At 52.6% G+C, this 19,311-nt stretch overlaps 8 protein-coding genes across 8 annotated transcripts; 4 read left to right on the plus strand and 4 right to left on the minus strand.

Moving 5' to 3' along the window:
• The first annotated feature begins 105 nt into the window (after positions 1-105).
• Positions 106-3,675, plus strand: BDW74DRAFT_19622 (putative vacuolar morphogenesis protein AvaB). Its single transcript, XM_073732174.1, has 3 exons — positions 106-2,818; positions 2,865-2,973; positions 3,020-3,675. Exons 1-3 carry the CDS (start codon positions 286-288, stop codon positions 3,504-3,506), a joined length of 3,129 nt encoding a protein of 1,042 aa, XP_073583881.1. The 5' UTR covers positions 106-285; the 3' UTR covers positions 3,507-3,675.
• A 169-nt stretch (positions 3,676-3,844) lies between these two features.
• BDW74DRAFT_178162 (uncharacterized protein) lies at positions 3,845-4,159 on the minus strand (the record flags this gene model as incomplete). Its single annotated transcript, XM_073729130.1, has 1 exon — positions 3,845-4,159. One exon carries the CDS (start codon positions 4,157-4,159, stop codon positions 3,845-3,847), a length of 315 nt encoding a protein of 104 aa, XP_073583882.1.
• Positions 4,160-4,320: 161 nt separating this feature from the next.
• On the plus strand, positions 4,321-7,313 carry BDW74DRAFT_19604 (uncharacterized protein). The gene has a single exon (XM_073732173.1). It carries the CDS (start codon positions 4,482-4,484, stop codon positions 7,053-7,055), a length of 2,574 nt encoding a protein of 857 aa, XP_073583883.1. The 5' UTR covers positions 4,321-4,481; the 3' UTR covers positions 7,056-7,313.
• Positions 7,314-7,611: 298 nt separating this feature from the next.
• Positions 7,612-8,579, minus strand: BDW74DRAFT_178164 (uncharacterized protein; the record flags this gene model as incomplete). Its single annotated transcript, XM_073729131.1, has 4 exons — positions 7,612-7,818; positions 7,874-8,248; positions 8,296-8,346; positions 8,397-8,579. The coding sequence occupies 4 exons, from the start codon at positions 8,577-8,579 to the stop codon at positions 7,612-7,614; spliced, it is 816 nt and encodes a 271-aa protein (XP_073583884.1).
• Positions 8,580-11,305: 2,726 nt separating this feature from the next.
• Positions 11,306-14,451, plus strand: BDW74DRAFT_167882 (ATP-binding protein; the record flags this gene model as incomplete). The annotated part of the gene is made up of 3 exons (XM_073726753.1): positions 11,306-12,281; positions 12,337-14,231; positions 14,293-14,451. 3 exons carry the CDS (start codon positions 11,306-11,308, stop codon positions 14,449-14,451), a joined length of 3,030 nt encoding a protein of 1,009 aa, XP_073583885.1.
• Positions 14,452-14,811: 360 nt separating this feature from the next.
• BDW74DRAFT_153122 (malate dehydrogenase) lies at positions 14,812-16,534 on the minus strand. The gene is made up of 5 exons (XM_073724471.1): positions 16,357-16,534; positions 16,147-16,264; positions 15,934-16,083; positions 15,784-15,878; positions 14,812-15,734 (listed from the first exon to the last, which is right to left on the minus strand). Exons 1-5 carry the CDS (start codon positions 16,417-16,419, stop codon positions 15,141-15,143), a joined length of 1,020 nt encoding a protein of 339 aa, XP_073583886.1. The 5' UTR covers positions 16,420-16,534; the 3' UTR covers positions 14,812-15,140.
• A 268-nt stretch (positions 16,535-16,802) lies between these two features.
• BDW74DRAFT_19737 (golgi SNAP receptor complex member 2 family protein) lies at positions 16,803-18,179 on the minus strand. Its single transcript, XM_073732176.1, has 4 exons — positions 17,815-18,179; positions 17,650-17,749; positions 17,381-17,562; positions 16,803-17,311 (listed from the first exon to the last, which is right to left on the minus strand). Exons 1-4 carry the CDS (start codon positions 17,815-17,817, stop codon positions 16,871-16,873), a joined length of 726 nt encoding a protein of 241 aa, XP_073583887.1. The 5' UTR covers positions 17,818-18,179; the 3' UTR covers positions 16,803-16,870.
• Positions 18,180-18,585: 406 nt separating this feature from the next.
• On the plus strand, positions 18,586-19,027 carry BDW74DRAFT_19741 (uncharacterized protein). The gene has a single exon (XM_073732177.1). The coding sequence runs from the start codon at positions 18,703-18,705 to the stop codon at positions 18,934-18,936; it is 234 nt and encodes a 77-aa protein (XP_073583888.1). The 5' UTR covers positions 18,586-18,702; the 3' UTR covers positions 18,937-19,027.
• The last annotated feature ends 284 nt before the right edge of the window (positions 19,028-19,311 follow it).

Genomic DNA, 19,311 nt, shown 5'->3' on the forward strand with positions numbered 1-19,311 from the left:
ATACTAAGAACGCAGCTATATCTCATCCCTCTGTAGCCAGTAAATGTTGAGCTCGGCCATGGCTTGCGCCGCTGTCACATGAGGCGGTATATGCCCGGTGATGATCTCTTGCTTGGCGCCCGCATGAAGCTCCAACACCGAAACGCCGCAGCATGACGAGCTGCCCCGGACGCTGCGCTCTCTAACCCCCGGCATCTATGCCCCGGACATGACTCGCTTTGCCCTCGCTGAAGGTCAAGGGGCGCGACGACCACGAGCAGGACCCGCACAGCTCGCCGCGGAGCCATGCTCTCCGCATTCACAGCTCGGCCTCTCGTCGAGCTCAAACCGCGAGACAAATCGCGGATCGAATCCGTCCTCGCATACGGCGACCGCGTCCTCGTCGGATTGAATAACGGAAGCTTACGGATATACCGAGTCAACGAAGTCGATGCCGACGCCGACCACGATGCCACGGAGAACAGCGGGAACGGGAACGGCAAAGACAATGGCCATGACGCAGGGTCAGGGTACGGCGGGAGTCGGCCGCCCACGCAGAATGGGAACGCGGATAATACTATGACGAAAGCGAAACAGACGGATTTACTGCGGGAAATGGAGAAGTTCTCCCGGTACAAGATTGAGCAGCTGGCGTTGATCAAGGAGGCGAAGCTGCTGGTCTCCTTGTCGGGCGGATATGTCTCCATTCACGATTTGCAGACCTACCAGCTTCAGGAGCAGCTTACACGGACGAAAGGTGCTGTCGCCTTTGCCGTGACGTCAAATATTGTCAATGACCCCGAAACCGGTGTTCCCTCGATTGTGTCGCGGCTTGCGGTGGCGGTTAAGCGGAAGATATTACTGTGGTCGTGGAGGGATATGGAGCTCGACAATGATACGGCGGAGTTGGCGCTCGTTAGCGGCATAAAGACACTTACGTGGGTTTCCGGAACAAGACTGGTGGCTGGGCTAAGCTCGAATTTCGTGCTGGTGGACATTGAGACGAAGACTGTTACGGATTTGGTCGGGCCGGGGAGCATCGGTGGCCTTGGGGGACAGGAAACGGGTCGACTTGCGGGTGTTGGAGTTGCCAGTATGAGTTATATAGGGATAGGTGGTGCTGCGCCGAAACCGCTGGCTACGCGACTCAGCGAGGGACAGGTGTTGCTGGCCAAGGATATCAACACGCAGTTTACGGATATCGATGGCAACTCGCTTGGTCGACGACAGATTCCCTGGAGTAGTGCGCCGGCCGATATTGGCTATTCTTATCCTTTCTTACTTGCGCTTCATGATTCTTCCAAGGGGATATTGGAGGTTCGAAATCCCGAAACGCAGTCGCTGCTTCAATCCATTTCATTGCCGTCGGCGAGCACCATGCACATAGGTCAACCTACCATAAGCCTCGCGCATGCTGGTAAGGGGTTCCTGGTCGCAAGCGACCGCATTATATGGAGGATGGAAGCGCTTGGTTACGACAGCCAGATTGACTCGCTTGTGGAGAAAGGATATCTCGATGAAGCTATCAGCCTTGCAGGCATGCTTGAAGATGCACTGCTCAAGGACAAGGAAGGCCGAATACGCGAAATCAAACTCGAAAAGGCGGAGGGGCTATTCAGCTTGCGGAGGTACCTCGAGTCGCTGGAGCTGTTCACAGAAGTATCCGCGCCGCCGGAGACTGTTATCAGATTATATCCTAAGGTCATTGCGGGCGACCTCAGCTCTGTCAACGAAGAAGACGAGCTGGAAGGGAGCGCGACGGAGAGTCAGCCAAAACTTCCCGATGGTCAAGCTCCCGCCGAAGGCAATGCCTCTGAGGACACATCTCCTGTAAAAGCTTTGAATCACACACCGTCTATGATGTCCTTTCTTCGAAGCCGAGATGAAGGAAGTGGCAGCGATTCTGGCAGTATCCGTGGAAAGCCGGAGGAAGCACGCTTAGAAAAAGCTCTTACTGGGAAAGATCTCAAGCTTGCGGTTCGCGAGTTGCAAGCGTATCTAGCTGACGTTCGAAGGCGATTCCAGCGGTTCCTAAATCCTGACGGTACTCTCAAACTGGACCCGCAAACAGATGGAGCAAACGATGAGTACACGGATTCCGTCATGAAGTTGCTCAACCTAACGAAGGACGACGAGGACTACGACTTTGGGGAGAAGCTTCGCGAGAAAGCCAGACTCGTCGATACGTCGCTGTTTAGAGTGTACATGTACGCCACACCATCTCTAGCAGGCTCCCTTTTCCGCATCGCCAATTTCTGCGACCCAGAGGTGGTAATGGAGAAGCTTGAGGAGACAGGCCGCCATAACGACCTCATCGACTTCCTGTACGGAAAGAAGATGCACCGCCAGGCTCTTGAGCTCCTAAGGAAATTCGGTCAATCTGATTCGGAAGAGGAAACGGCGCCGCAGCTCCACGGACCCAAGAGGATGGTCGCTTACCTGCAGCACCTGTCTCCGGAGCATATCGATCTGATTCTTGAATTCGCTGAGTGGCCTGTCAGGGAGGAACCCGACCTTGGCATGGAGATCTTCCTAGCGGATACAGAGAACGCGGAGACTTTGCCCAGGCAAAGGGTGCTGGATTTCCTGCAAGGGATCGATCTTAAGTTGGCCGTGCGGTATCTTGAGCATGTTATAGGGGAGCTGAATGATCTGACTCCGGATATGCATCAAAGGCTTGCCGTTCTGTATCTAGATCGGTTGCAGAAACACCAGGGCAACGAGGATGAATTTTCGAGCGAGGAAGACCATCAAGAATGGCGGGAGAAGTTCATCGCAATGTTGAGATTGAGTGAACAGTACTCGCCATCTAAGATTCTAGGTCGTTTAGATCGTGATGGTAAGACTGCGCGCTACATGCACGAATTTATGCTAATTGGTTTTAGATCCGGAGTTTTACGAAGCTCGCGCAATACTCTTTAGCAAGATGGGTCAGCACAGACAAGCGCTAGAGATCTACGTCTTCAAACTAGAGAATTATGCCAAAGCAGAAGAGTACGATACATTCTCGAGATTGCGGACCACATGCTAACATCGACAGATACTGCAACCATCTTCACAGGACAGAAGATACACCAACGCCGAGCGGTTCAACTGCTGAATATTCCGCGCTTGCACCCTCGGACGATGAACCCACCATCTATCACACATTGCTATCCTTGTATCTAACCCCGCCTCACGGGTATAAACCACAATATGCCCCGGCCCTCGAACTCCTAGCCAAGCATGGATCTCGCTTGCCCGCCAACTCTGCATTAGAGTTGATCCCTGAATCTTTTCCGGTCCGTGAGCTCGAATTCTATTTCAAAGGCCGCATGCGTGCGGCCAATACCATCTTGAATGAGAGCCGCATCACCGCCAACCTGCTGAAGGTTCAGACCATCAAAACACGTGCGCAGCTGCTTGTCGGCGAAGGAACGGACGGGAAATCGTCAAGATCAAGGCATGTTACTGTCACCGAGGAACGGGTGTGCAGCGTCTGTCATAAGAGAATTGGCGGCAGTGTAATAAATGTGTTCCCTGAGTAAGTCCCGCCTGCCCTTCCCATTCCCTGGCGGCTCCTAACGTGGTTTCAGTAATACTGTTGTACATCTAGGCTGTGCAAGCCGCATGTCGTCTTCTTCATGATTATATCGTTTTCGGTAAATAGAGTCGAGCTTCTTGATATGTGGGTTGATTCTTGATTCATTTAAGAGCGTGTTGCATTTTCGTTGCTTTTCCAATTCAGATAGGCCTTGGAGTGTGATGGCGGATCTTTCGTTCTTGATACCCAGGATAGTGAGATTATCCAAGGATTCATTACATTTCCTTCGAGCGGCTTCACTGCCTCAGTATGCGCTCTGTATAGGTTGTGGGAGCTGGAAGCTCATGCGTCGTCCTCGACCACTTCCTCTCCGTAGTTTTCTTCCTCTTTGGCTTCCTTTTCCGACAGTCCGCGCCCCTGCGCTTCAGCAGCCTTCTTGTCCTCCTCCATCCGCTCAGTCAGGAACACGTTGATGTCATTCTGGAGTGTGGGCACGAGTTTTCGGAGCTCGGAGAGGTATGCGACCTTGACCTTTACGTTTTCGTCGGAGGGGCTCGGTGCGGGCGAGTTGATCGTGTGCTCGAACGTGCGGTTCAGCTGGGGCGAGGTGTAAGCGGCACTGAGGCGAGTAGTCGCGGGTTCTGTGATGGGAGCCATGTTGGCGATCTTGTAATAAGTGGCTTTGACGCTGTTCGTGAGAAGCGAGACAAGGAAGGAGGGAGAAATTGATGGCGGGGCGGACTAGCAGCGGGAGGCCGTCCAGTGTTGCGGAGCAGAGAACGATCGACAGGATTAATGATCGGCTGGCTGGTCGGTCTTTCAATTCAGGCTACTGCGTTAATCTCTCTCGAATAGCGTCAGTTTCAGTCAATTCAGCACAATCAGCATGGCGATGTCTGCGGCGTAAGACCTCCGTGCTGTCCCGATTACATACACAGCCTCACTCGCCCGGTCCGACCTCCACCTCCACCCGCTGGCAATGCTGCGCTCCCCCGTCACCGTCTCCCCAGAGCGCTCCGCCTCTCGACCACACCTCCCTCCCCCTCGCTCCTCCTTCGACTTCGATGACGACCCAGACCGTCCAGGCTCCTCTGGAAGTGATGCCTCGTCGGTGATCTCAAATGCGACCGCCTTCCAAACCACCACCTATCACCGCGACCGAGACCGAGACCGAGACCGAGACCGAGATCGTGACCGCGAGCCGGATCCCTCCTACTCCCCTCGTACCGTCCTCCGCACACCACCCGCCCAAGCCTCAGCCTCAGCCGCAGCCTCCGCGCAGGGCCCAGGCCGCCTCCCCACCTCCTTCATGCCGCATCATGATCCCACAAGCAGAAAGCCGTCTGGACGCGCTCTCCCGTCGGACCTGCACAAGCGCTCGCGACACCATTCGCAGGGGTTCTTTGAGCCCTCGCTGCCGACTGCATCCTCGTCTGACGCGACGCTCTCGGCGTCCAGGATAGCGGCTCAGGCTGCTATGCAGAGCCAGGGCCAGCACTCGTCGTCTACGGTTCCGCATCTCCCGCCGAGACGGACTGTGCATGGGCTCGGGCACGGGCATACGCATGGTTCAGACGACGGGTCGGGGTCTGTGTCGCCGCCGCCGCCGATTCCGGCTTCGCAGCCTCAGAGGCCTGGGTCTGCGGGCTCGCCTTATCGAGATCAGAATGGTGGGCATGGTGTAGGGCCCGCTGCGGCGACGACGGCTGCGAACTATGTGTTTCCGCGTATCCCGCCGCCGGGGGAGGCGCATACTACGGAGCGAGAGCATAAGAAGGGCGAGAAGGAGAAGTCGAAGATGAAGCTGTTTTCGAAGCCGAAGCATATTGGTATCAGTCGCGATAAGGATTTCAAGGATAGAGGGCTGCCGTCGCCGAACAAGCTTCCTAGCTTGACGCGGATAGTCAGTGCGTCTGCGACGAACCTTGGAGATGTTTATCCGTCAAACAGCTCGTCTATGTACAGTCTGTCAAATGCGTCGGCGAGTACTGTGGTGCCGGCTGATAAGCCTATGGTACCGGAGAAAGAGAAGGAAAAGGAGAAGGAGAAGGATAAGGCGCATCGACATCATCACTTCTTGTCAAGGCAGAAGCTGAAGCTCAAGGACTTGAAGGACGACCATTTCAATCTACCCCTCTCTTCTGCTGCAAGCAACTCCAGACCGTCAGATCCCAACGCTCCTCAGTCGTTATACTCTTTCACTCCAGCTTCTCCGAGTGCAACCTCTACATCTTTCAGTAAGTCTGTGGGAGGGTTGGATTTGCTACATGGTGGAAGAGCGCTGCGCGATAAGAAAAAGGAAGAAAAGGCGCTTGCGGAGGAACAGCCGGAATGGTTGGTAAACTCGACGATGGCTGGAGCAGCTTCTGCAGGCTTTGCCGGGCCGTCTTCGCTGGGAAGCACTGGAGGCATCCTTGCTGAAGCCGCTATGCGAGAAACGTTACAAGGGTTTGGTCTTCACAACATGAGTCCTGAAGATGCATGGGACTTTTTGAAAGCAAAGCTCCTGGTAATCTTCGACGGCGAAGACGTGCGCATCGCTATTGAAGACTTGAACAAGCTCGTCCTCATCCACATACAGCGCTGCGTTCAGAGACGCACGCCAACAGCCATCGTTGACGACCTACGCGGCCTCCTAGAAGCAGGATTCGCCACGTTGAATCATACCCTGAACGGTGTACCAGATGATAAGCTAGTACCTCATCTCGTACAAATCTGGATGCTAGTATTCGGCACCATCCTCCCCTTCATCCAAGCCGTCTTCCTCCCCCTAGACCTCGAATTCAAAGGCTGCGGTTCCATCATGAACGTCCGAGAAGCAAAGGATTTCTGGGAGTTCGCCCTAGACGGCGAGTACCCCGGCTGCGAGCTCGAAGTCCGCAACCTCGTTCTCATCGCCTTCCGCGACATGGTGATCATCAACCGCTACGACAGCCTCAAAGCCACCTTCTCCCGCCTCAGTCTCGATAGCATCAAACTCGGCAACTCCGCCCTCAGCGTCACAACAAAGAGCAGCACCAGCACCAGCGCCGCCAACAACGGCCGTCCGACCACTGCTGCATCCCTAGACGGCGGCTTCGGCAGCTACAGCTCCCAATCATCGAACCTCCTCAACACGGCCGGCTCTTATTCTTCCGAATCACCAGGCTACAATCGCAGCCGCGCGACCTCAAATACCTCCTCAAACCCCGACCAGCTTATCTTCCAGTCCTTCTCTTCACCTCCGCAACGACCTACCATCATCCACCGCGCGAACAACGCCTCTGACACCTCTCACGTCATCACCGAGACCGTGGGCCGCATGCTCCAGTGCGTCAGTGTACTCGCAAGCGTGCAGACGAATGATAAGCCGCAGGAACGCATTGAAACGCTCAGCAAAGATCTCAAGCATAACTGGCTTGGACGTGGGCGGACAGGAAGAGATAGGCGTGGGTTCGTGGGGACCAAGATCCGCCCGCCGATTGTTGCGCGCACGAGCGATGACTCTACGACTGGTTCTACGACTGACGAGTTGAGTCTTAGGGGACTGCAGCGGGAGTTGAGTGTTCTGTGATGCGTGCACATTGATATCTTGTCTTTCCTGTTAGGTCTACAGTACTTCGTTGCTTGTCTGGTACAAGGCGGGGGTTTTATGTTTATGGCTCTCGGTCAGGTTTATATCGTCCATTGCTCATTTCTTCATCTCGTTTTCCGGGAATATGGTGCCGGGGGGTTCTTGGGTTTGGTGTGTGTTTGTTGCTGGTGTTTGTTGGTAGGTAGGGTTACGTTCCTGTACTGGAGAGTAAATACTATGATACTTTTTTCAAACAAACTGTTTTCAGTTGATGTCATATTCTCGCTGGATGACCAGGACCAAATTTCTGGGCACTGTGTCCAAACGACTATCCTAACCTAGCTTTACCTGCGTGCAGGCGTGCAGCAAAACCGCCTTCGCAGTTCAACTCATGGTCAAGTCCTCAATAAGTGCGTTTCCCCCTCTCCAGACCAATGCAATGCAAGAAACGCTGACTAGACCCTTGCTGGGTATCTGCAAGAAGAAAATGAAACAAAATCGAAACGGGCCCCCTATATGGCCTTCTCGTAGATCAAAAAATCTCCTCCTCTGCACCTCACTCGTCATCGTTACCGGCGCCCTTCTTGCTCAGCTCCCTGAATTTCTTCTGCAAGGTAGCTGTAGGATACCTATCCCCGCCATCAGCATGAATCGCGTCAGCAATGCGACGCCACTTCTCCTGCTCGAGCTTCTCCTCCATTGCCTTCTTCTCTTGCTCGACCTTCTTCTCGACTTCCTTCTTGAAGCGGATAAGGCGATCCTCCTGTGTCCTCGATTAGCAAAGACAATTTGTGACCAAGGTCAGGATAGATACGTACATCTTCCTCAGTAACACCTGTGAAGTTCGCCTTCATGGTGGTATAGCGGCATCTAAGCGTCGTGCCACCGACCTTGATCCCTGATTTCTCGGCGTAGGCCTTATTGATCTGAAGCCAGGGTGCGCTGTAGTCGTCGCGCATGCGCAGGATCATGAGGTCCAACTCGCCTGCTGTGGCGCGCGAGGTCGGGATTGGAGGTAGTTTGACTGGGGTGGCTCTTGCTGAGGTGGGAGTACTCTTGTCCGTGTTGTTCTTCTTAGACTTCTTGCTGGGGGTCTTGGGGTTCTCTGCTCCTGAGGCAGCGGACTTGCGTTTGCCTGAGCCTGGTGTTCCTTTCTTGGTCTTCGGGGGTGTGGTCTTGACGGGGGTAGTTTCCTGATCAAGTGTTGTTAGCTTTGGTTTTTTTCGTAGTATGTGTGTACCTTCTGGCCTGTCTCCTGATCCAAGACCAGGATCATAGTGAAACAGAGTGGCTGTTGAAAAACGTGTACAGGCTAGAGGTGTAGGTTGTAGTGTGACTTACTTCCCATTCTGTGTCATCTTCAGCTTTGACGTCTGATAGAGACATGTCGTCTTCGTCCTCGTCCTCGTGTTCCTCCTTGAAGGTGGCGTTCGAGGCTTCTGCCTTCTTACCGCGAGGAGAGTTGATTGGGGTAAACTGGTTGCGGTGAGAGGGCAGCTCAGAGTCAGTATCGTAGTTGTCCATGGTTGAAGTGTGCGACTGCTTGGTGTTGATGCTGAGAGCTGAGTAGGCTGCAGTGGTTGTTTCGAGGACGGGAAACGGGGATATAGATGTTTTAGATGAAGGAGCAACAAGTTCGAGTACGGTTGACTTGGGGCAGGAGCAAATGAAGAGTGTATGAAAGAAAGAGCACTGGGGAGAGAATTTTGAGAACGGGGTAGATGGAAGATGCAAGAGTTGACTTGACCTGACCGGTGTCAGAGATGGAGATGAGGGAAGAAAGACTTATGTCGAGGAGAAAGATATTAAGCGTACCTAGGTAGCTAAGGATAGAAACACAAATGGTGTTGATGAAGTGTTATACTTGGTAGAGTCAAAGTGAGACACAGATAAAAGGCAACAGCCTGTATAGTATGTAGAGTGGTGCATTGTAAGTAAGACCTCGCAAGCACAGGAGCAGACAGAAGAACAATGACTCTAGCAGCTGTCTACCTAATAACAAAGACACTGCTTCTTAAGGTAATTGAAAATTTTTTGTTTGAACTGTACAGTAACGGCTTGGCCTGTCTCTGCGAGCGGGCATAGCATATCCTCAGCAGCTTCGAAGCTATCCTGCGCTTCTCCTGAGTGATAAACCACAAGTTGCTGTATATCACATAGAGCTTCAGGGTGCAGGAAGTCTAACAACGACAATATTTCAGGAAAATTTAGTTACTATTGTAGATTACATGTCTGTCCGGAATCCTAGTGCTCAGTAGGAGCTGAGCTTCTATTGTTTTCATCTGCCAATTTGCTCACTATATTACATTAGTAGGTAGTTTTTGTCTACTCTGTGCAGTGAGACAATAGTGACCCAAAGCAACTGCTGCATTAAGTTCCATGTCACGCATAAAAATGAAATCCGATGTAGGTTGAGAGGGAGGTCATCGTATGGAGGGTGTCGGTCATTCTATACTTCTATACTCGAGTCATCATGGTGCCAGCAACCCATTTGGATTGCGGATTGGAGCGTTACTATCATGCATGTAAGCGAGAATTCCTGAGTGCTTGCTTGGTATCCAGTTGGCTGCTTGCCAATCCGATCCTTGACTAAAAAAAGAAAGTGAAGCGGCATCCTTCGACACTCGCCCAATCTGCCACTCATGGGTCGTGCCCGATGCTGATCCCCAGTTGCCATGCCAAACAATTGAAGCTCATTCAAGCGTCAGCCAGATCAAGCTGTTCGTTGGGGCCTCGGAGTAGGCGGGAGAGAAGACGCTCGAGCATTAATTGCTGCTTGAAGATTCCATCCGGATACGGAGTAGAAAGTTACACCAGATGGCTCCGGCTCGGTAGACTGGTAAAAAAGCAACAAGAGTGGGAAGAAAGTACCTGCACTAACTCTGAGCACTGACAACTTTGCATACGACGAGCAACGGCCGAGCATCGTCATTCGTCCCGCTCTGCTCCATCGTATTTAGCTGCATTTCGTCTGGGAACTTCGCGATCAGCGATTCGTGTAACGAGGTTCCAGATTTCCGGACGGCCTAGTCTTTTGCCCGGCCATCCTTCCAGTCGTGTTGTCTCGGTCGAGCGCCTTGCCGTCTCGATGAGCTGTCACTGGCAGAATGATTGGACTAGCGGCGGATTTGGCGAAGAAGTACCAGTAAACAGGGTCGACTAGCATCGCATCGGTAGCAGATCATCGCTGTCTTGTTCTGGACTTCTTTTTCGGAGGCCGTTGTAGAAAAACTCGCCGGGGATGCTAGTTGGGGTAGAGAACTGTCAGCTGGGCGTATGAGCGTGGTAGTTGGGTCTTTGCTCCAAAATGCCAGCTGGGAGCCCTATCAGTTGTCAACAAGGCAAAAGTAATGCCCAAAGTCCGATGTTGAAGCACTCCACCTCATATAGATTTTCTGGGGTAGACCTGGTCTATAAGCTTGTGGTATTATAGCTGTGCCGCACACCATAGAAAGTAGATGGTGTTTGCTGATCCCAGGCTGACCGGTTTGATGAGAGATGAAGCTGATAAGAACAGCTTGAGTCCGCCTTGTTCAGGCAGACGATCGTTTGGCTGGAAGCGCAAGAGAGGGCAGACATGCATCGTGGGGCGAGAGATAGTGCCGCAGTGCGCAGGAGAAGTCTTCCAGAGATCACATTACCCTGCGATTCTTCATCCCGTCAGCCTCACGCAGGCAGACGCCCAGAAGCAGCAACGAACAGGCATCAAACTGGCAGGCAGCGTCGACCTCAGGTTCCGGTCGATTTTCTGATTTATTGGGCCTCTCATCGCTCACTTATTGCTAAGCCGGTCAGGCTTCTCGTCAGCTGCCTATTACCGTAGCTGGCCACCGACAGCTGACTGCGGCACCTTGCTTTGCTCTTCTTTATTTAAACCGTCTTTCGCTTGCCTTTCGCGGTCTGTCTAAGATCTCCAGCTTTGTTGTATGCACTGTTTTTTCCCAAGCTTCTTCCCTACAGAAAGAGGTCAGGCTAACACACCGCCAGAACGAACAGCTTCACTCTTCCAGCCAATAGTTCGGACCACGTAACACCTCAAGCAAGGTGGCAAGCTGAAGATCGAGATTATATGAGGTGCGTCAATGCCGAATCTCCTTTTGTTCAGTTCTGAGACCTTTCTCCTCTTCGTTGCCATCCGTAGGAGCTGTTGGTTTCCGCTCCACTTGATCAACCTTAACTCTCAGTCTTCTTCCACTACCTGCGTTTTTCTTGTTATATGCTCCCCAGCCGATGTCTATAAGTTACATATAATGACAGCTGAGACTGATTCTCCCTCTTGCACTTCAGATAGTCTCCAGCCTACTTTCGCAGGACCTGAGGCGCAAGAAGATCCAAGCGCGAGCCCATCCCCAACTCCGCTCCCCGAAGCTCCACAGCGGGCCCCATCTCCAGTGTTCCAGCGCCCCGAAGCTATGGCCGATACACCAAATTCCACAACCACGGGGACAACCGATACCAAGGCCGATCCGGCCGCGGTGGATAACCATGCTGTCAAGGGCGATGCAAAACCCGCTGTTTCCGTTTCAGAGAATACTGCGAAGAAAACAGCTTGCAAGAAACATCCCGGGAAGGAACAAGATCCCAACAACCGGAAACGTGACTCAAAAAAGAAGTCGCGGAAAGGCAAGAAATCGTCCATAGTCACGCCAAGTGACGACAGCTCCTCAGATCTAAGCTTGTCGTCGGAAACCACGAGCACCAGCGAATCCATTTCAGAGGAAGAAGAGTCTTCTTCGGAGCTTTCTGAGTCGGAAGTCGACCGGCATTCCCGCCGGAGGGGACTAAAAGGCAAATCAAATCAGGGCCTGAAGCGCCATAAAAAGAAGAAGTTAAAGTCACGCTACGACGATGACTTGGATGATGATTCTGACGTTGAGGAGACTGAGCAGGATGACTCCTTTGATGAGAAGCAGCTCAGGAAATTCGTTGCTAGGCTCGGCAAGCTCAAGAAGGCCAGGTTGCTGAACCCTACAGGTGATTCTTCTGAAGACCAGCAATTCGACTCCGGTAATACCGATCTGCTTGATATGTCCCTTGCGCTAGCCAAGGAGAAGCTCAAGATGAAGGAGGCTGAAGGAAAACGTGCCAAACTGCGCTCCGGGCGAAATCTCCTGGCCGATTCCCTAGTAAACCCCCATGCCCATGCGGGCTATTTGCAAAAAGGCCTTCAAAGGAAGCTACCAAAGAAAGCCGGCTCTAAAATGGCCTTCAAAAGGGTTGATCAATGTGCGTGCTCCCTTCTTCGAAGATTCAATCCTAGAAAGCTGACCCTAGAGCATAGTATGGGACAACACAATCCACAAGTACAAACTAACTGAAACCGTCGACGATCCTGGCGCGAATGAGTGGGATCAATACCTATTCACCGTCCGCCGCAAGTTTGACTGGGAGGGCAAATATCTGGAAACTGTGGTGGACCTCAAGAGCAAGCACCTTCGTGAGGCGTTGGCGAAGGTTATGGACGGGGTCAAAGGTGTCAGCTTGGTGCAGGATACCGCTGTCGTGGATCCCAACATGCTCTTCCTCTATCTCGAAGAGACCCGAGATTATATGAAGGAGCTCAAACAGCAGGCCAAGACCGAGAAGAAGAAGAAAGCACGAAAGGTAGCGGCTCTCAAAGCGCATCAACTCAAGGTCCTTGTCAAATATCTGGACACGGATTATGCCGAGACCAAGAAGACACTGTACCCATTGCTAGAAGCGAATACTATTACCTTCGATCTGCTTTGGGCCCTGTACAAGCCGAACACCATCGCTTATGCGCCAACTTACGGGAATCAAGACGAGCCGCGTGCGTTCAAGATCGAGTATGCTGTCAAGGAATCATCTTTCATGAAAGGCCAGTGGTACAACGTTGAGGGCCGATATCTCGAATACGATGGCAAGACATTCGGCATGGGGACAATGGAAGCTATTGTGGAGTCCTTCAAAGGAGCCCGCAAGATCACCAGTCTAGGGTGCTACCCGCTCAAGTACCACCGTGATGCTGAGGAGGTCAAGGCAAAACTCATCGAACGTGGTCGGAAGTTCGTCTCCTTGAAAGGTATGAGTTATCGATTCCACAAGGGCATGGCCTTCTACAAAAAGAAGCGCACCGTCATCAAGGTCAATATCAATGGGCGGGTCATGATTGACCCGGCAATCCACCGTCGCATCAACCCCAACTACCCCATTAGCACCGTGCGCCCCAAGGATCCCGATCTGTTTGACGGTTCAGAAGACGAGAGCGATGGTGGCTGCTGTTGTCTATCGGGATCTGAGTCAGACCTGTCAAACGCTCAGCACGGCGATTCAGACTCACCTAAGACAAAGCTCAAATTTGTGCGGGACAAACAGGGCAAAGCCCAACTAGTCAGGGTAGAAGTGGACGAGAACGGCAATGAGGTTGAAAAAGAGGTCATGGACGAGGTCCCGGACACGTCCGAGCGAGAGTTCACAGAGGAAGAGCTCCTCATCGCAAGCCCCGTTGTTCTCGGGTTTGCCTTCAGCGAGAAACTCTGGCTAGAATTCACCATCTCCGGCATCAGCGAAATTCAATGGAACGAGGACGCATTCTCTTCGCTTGTCCTCCCAGGCAACCAGAAGTCTATCGTCAAGGCCCTTGTCGAGTCCCACACCTTCTGCGCCGCCCAGAACATCGACGATGTGATCCAAGGCAAGGGACGCGGTCTTGTTGCGGTTCTCCATGGGCCACCAGGCACCGGCAAGACCCTAACCGCCGAAGGCATCGCCGAGCTTCTGAAGCGTCCCCTATACATGGTCAGCGCAGGCGAACTAGGCACAGACTCACGAACACTCGAAGGCGAGCTGAACAAAATCCTGGACATCGCACACTCATGGGGCGCAGTGCTCCTCCTTGACGAAGCAGACATCTTCCTAGAAAAGCGCACAATCCAGGATATCCACCGCAACGCCCTTGTCAGCATCTTCCTCCGCCTGCTCGAGTATTTCCAGGGGATCCTATTCCTAACAACGAACCGCGTCGAAACGTTCGACGACGCCTTCCAGTCCCGCATCCACGTCGCACTGCGCTACGGCGACCTCACCACCAAGGCGAAGCGCAGCGTGTGGAAGATGTTCCTGGAGAAGGTGCAAGCCGTTGAGGGCGCACAGAGCTCCAACTTCACGGAGAAGGACTTCGACATGTTATCCCGCCATAACCTTAACGGGCGACAGGTGAGCTACCCCATCCCATCCCTTTCTCCCATTTTTACTTACCCGTGCTAATACTATACAGATCAAGAACTCCGTCCGGACGGCTCAAGCCCTCGCCGTCAACGAAGGGAACCCGCTCTCCATGGAGCACATCAAGCGTGTTCTCGAGGTCGCTGAGACGTTCGACCACGACCTGCGCGGTGGGACGGGATACATGGACGCCATGCGCAGTTACACTTAGGTCCTGTTACCCTCACATCCGTTCGCGTGGGCCATGGCCCCGTTCCATTTTGCGTTCTGTGGTTCGTTTCGTTCTCCGGGCTTTTGAATTTGTTGCCGACTTAGGGTCTCACTTTCCTTTTGACTCCTATCATTACACATTGTTCTGGTCTCTTGGGTCGTGGTCTTCGATGGAAGGTTGGTGGAAAATTCAGAGGTGGGAGTGTGGTCAAATTGGACGAGGGAACGAATGATGACTTACGATTGACACTGATATCCGGGATTTAAAGAATGATGGGTTCGATTTTTTTCATACGTATTAAGATTATGCTACGGTTCTACGCTCTTTGTTTAGGTTATAATACATTGTTTGCGATTTAGAAATTTGTGCCTGTCTATTAGTACTACCTTGATCAGCCATGTGATAAATCGGAAACAAGCACTGATGACCGGATATGGAATGATGGGTTAATAGTACTAGGTAAGAGTATAAGTTTATCGTGAGTCGTAATTACGACTTTGATGTATATTTTATGGTAGGAGATACATGTCATATCTTCCGTCACCGCTCCCATAAGAGAGTACTCCATCAGCAGCGCGTTCCTCCTATGTAGTACAAGTCGATGAGGTAGGAAGTGATGTGGGTAGATAGGATGACAAGACTGTTATACAGGGAGGAACGCCGCTGCAATATTTTCAAGCGTAAATCATTTAAGGGTTGGCCTTGACGAAGTCAATACCCTTCTGGATGTTCTTCTTGAGGTCGCCGAGGCAGGCGTCGAGGAGCTTCTGCTCGTACTCGTTGACCTGGCCGACGGGGTTGATCTTCTCAACACCGTTGGGGCCGAGCTCGACCTTGGAGGCGAAGAAGTTGACGCCCTGGTCCTTGTAGAGAGGGCTCTCAACAAAGGTGGGCTCAACGACACCCTTCTCACCCTGGGCGGCGCGGAGGAGGGACTCGGCGAAGCGAGCACCGGCCATGGCCATGGAGAGAGTGGCGGAACCAGCGCCGTCCTTGGCCTTGACGACCTCGTCACCACCGAACTGGATGCGGTTGACGAGCTCGTCACGGGTCTTGCCCTCAATGCTGGGGTGGTTGGACTGAGAGAGCAGGGGAACGATGGTGACACCGGAGTGACCACCAACGACGGGGACGGCCTCCTTGGAGGGGTCGGTACCCTGGACCTGGGAGATGAAGCGGGAAGCACGGACGACGTCAAGGGTTGTGACACCGAAGAGGCGCTTGGGGTTGTAGACACCAGCAGCCTTGAAGACCTCAGAGACGATGGGGACGGTGGAGTTGACCTAAAAAGTTAGCACGACTTCCATGTCTCCGAGTCTTGATGATGCCTACAGGGTTAGAGATGACGAGGATGTTAGCCTCGGGAGAAGCCTTGGCAGCGGCCTTAGCGAGGTCGCGGACGATAGAGGCGTTGGTGTTGAAGAGGTCTGTCATTGAAGCATCAGTTTCCATCCATAGCTATGCGTTCAATGGCTTCCTTACCGTCACGGGTCATGCCGGGCTTACGGGGAACACCGGCAGGGATGAGGACGATCTCGGAGCCCTTGAGAGCATCGGCAAGACCGCTCTCGGTGGGCTCGTAACCCTTGACGGAGCTGTTGGTGTTGATGTGGCTAATGTCAGCAGCGACACCTGGATGATTCTACATTAGCTCAATTGATCCTAAACGGGTGATCTGGTTAAGCTGCGACTTACCAGGTCCACCGCGGATATCGTAGAGAGCAAGCTCGGTGACACGGGGGTTGAGCTTGAGGAGAAGAGACAGAGGCTGGCCGATACCACCACCGGCACCGAGAACGGCGACCTTAGAGGCCTGGAGATTGCGCAAGGATACAGGTTAGCTGTCTGTATAAATGAATTCGAGGTAGAGCTGCGGAAGCACGAGCTGCGACCGAGTCCACGTACCTGGCTAGCAGAGGCCGAGAAGGCCCGCTTCTGGAGGAAACCGAAAGACTGGCGAGCGAACATGGTATATGGCGCCTAAAGACAGGACTTGGATATCAAAAGAAGCTGGAGAGGTGGGGGAAGACAATCGCAGTGAAGAAGAAAAGAAGAGGAAGAAAGCCGTTGACGAGAGGTGCCGGTTGCCCGGTGAGGCCCCAACCTTTCGGTTTAAATCGGTCCCGTTCCGGTCACATGGCAACCAGAGGGCCAACTAAGCTTAAGAGGAGGAGCTGCACGGCATGGCGCTTTTGACGAGATATACTTTGGCATGAAGCTGCTAAACCAATTGATTCATCTATACGGTCAAGCGCTTGTGGCACTTTTGGCCAATGTTCAATAATACATAGCTAAAATCGCAACCCAAAACCCCAGATAACGCCGGCGCTAGTGGAACTATCAAGCCAGCCCCCATCCGACGGTGCAAGCAACTGCTGTATTTACAATTGAATCAAAAGTAGGAAAGGCAAGGATCAGACTATCTCAAGAAGTGCAACACTGCCCAGCAGAACAAGAGGAAGAGCACCACTCCTGCCCAAAAAATCCACTTGTCCTGTTTCGCTCGTCGTTCGACCTTTCTAATTGTTTCCCCACTCACTCCCAAAGTATTCGCGACGCTGTAGAGACGGCGCTGCGTCCCCTTGAGTACTTCTCGTTGCTGTCCGAGATCGGCGAGTACCGCGCGGCCCCGGTCAAGGAAATCGTCAATCTGAGAGCTTGTATTTGACAGGAAGGACTGCTCCCTCAGCGCATGTGATTCCCGCGTATAGTCTGATCCCCCAAAGCCAGTACCCGCTCGTGACGATGAAGGCGCAAAGGGAGAAGCCTGGGGTAATGAGGATTGGGCATACGGATTCTCTGGAGTGGCTGTGTGGTGCGGACGGCGACCGAGGAGCTCGTGGCGGTTTGTTACGGATTGCTATTGACCGAGTGATGTATTAGCCGGTTGATATGCCAATGCATCAACGTTCCAGGCACTGGCACTTACGGCGTCCTCTCTCTCCTTGCGTAATTGATCGAAATGTTGACGGTAATCTTGTAGCTCTGCCCGGAAATTCTTCACTCGCTCAAATGCCTTCTCTTGCTTCTCCGGTATCAGTTCCCGCTTCGATAATGCTGAATAGTCGTCAATCGTTCGTGATAGAGACGCTAATGATGCTGCAACCTGGCCTGGAGAAGTAGTCAAAACCTGCGCATAATCGGAGCGAGTACACTCGAACGTCGAATGGCCAACCGAGATTCAATTCGGTGACCTACCTTGTAATGCTGCAGGTGTCGTCGCGGGCGATTGTGCGAATGTGTCTAAGTCACGGCGAATAGCAGATGACTGCTTGAGAGCAGAATTGAACAGTGAGTTCTATAGCAGTCAAAAGCACTCTCAGTCAGTCGTGTTTTACAGTTCCCAAAGAGCTGGCTTCTTACCATGTTGCTTGGGGTTGTTGTCCAACAAACCGCCGATCAACACCGGATACACAATGGGCGAAGGTGGCAGGGGCGCAAGCTAGATTTCAGTGTGCAGAGAAGCTGGTTTCAATGTATTGACCGGCTCTTGAGGAAGGTGAATTCTAAATCTGTATATTGCAAGGTTTCCTTTGAGTTATAGATGATGCCACATAATAACCTTGAACAGACGGTTGATGATTGGGCCACCGCCTTTGAACGAAGCCTGATTATGTCGGGTACGCGTGGCGCAATCTAGACCGAGGTCAAAAATATATACATGCAGCTGCAAGAAATCATTCCAACTTCGTTATCATTGAAAAAGCTATTTCAACTTTGCCAAATCACAAAGCACGTTATGGCGTAACGAAGCGGAATTTGCAGTCGGCTACCCCCGGACTTTGGTTTGCAATGCGTTCAAGTTGCATGATTTTCGAATTAATGACGAACTGGAGCCACCATGCTAGCTATCCGAATGATTATTTGTAGGCGAAATATATTCGTGAAGGCCCTCGAACTACATCAAAAATCGCATCAAAATACGCCCTTGCTCAGAAAAGTATCCCCTTCAAACAGCCGGAAACCCTGGTATAAAATTGAAACAAAAGAGAACGCACGAACCCTGTCTAGTGCTTAGGAGGGTACTTGTTCTGGAGAAGCCATCTAATGAGAAGCGGATTAGCAACTGGATCCCCCAATTAGATAAGAAGGGAAACATACTTGCTGACAAAGTAGTCGATGGCACCAAAAGCTCCCACAGCTCCTGTCCACAGCCCAACAAGCTCCCACGACAGCTTGCCTTGCGTGTGCTTCTTGTAGGCACCGAATCCGAGACCCGCGCCGACGAGGGCCAGGAGGGCGGCGTTTCCAATGAACACGGGGTTGCCTTTGTTCTCGCGGGCGCGCTCAGCCTTCGCCTTCGCCTTGGCTTTGGCCTTCTCTGTCTTCTCCTCGGCCTCTCGCGACTCCTCTTGCTCGCGCTCTATCCGCTCAGCCTGGGTGGTGGTCTTAATTTCCTGCTGGAGGAAGTCGGAGTCAACCGACTGCACATGTGGGCCGTCAACATCAATCAGGGACGCCGTGCTGTCGCCCTCGTCTCTGTAAACGTGGTTGATATCGGGGGCGCGACTGCCGCATAAAAGTCAGTCAGGGCTCTATATTGGCATTGAAGCTGCTTAGTGTCTTAGCTTACGCCTGTGGTCATGGTTAGCAATGATGGGGAGTCAGGTGGTCGGCTCGCGTAACGTACCTCTTCGGGGGATTGCTTGGGTCCCTTTGCGGCAGCTTCAGCGTAACTCATGGTATCGGTTGTAAGAATTAAAGTCGTGAGGAGATTCCAAAGGTGAAAACTTTAGGATGCGAAATTTGGAAGGACAGAAGTGTTGGTTCACGAGCTCAGGACTCGCGTCATGGGACTATTTAACTGGAGGACAACGGTGACGTCATTTCTGCCAAGGAACCCGGCAACCACTCGCGAAA

The sequence above is a fragment of the Aspergillus multicolor genome, assembly GCF_047715735.1.
Source record: "Aspergillus multicolor strain CBS 133.54 unplaced genomic scaffold BDW74scaffold_12, whole genome shotgun sequence".
NCBI classification, from domain to species: Eukaryota; Fungi; Ascomycota; class Eurotiomycetes; order Eurotiales; family Aspergillaceae; genus Aspergillus; species Aspergillus multicolor.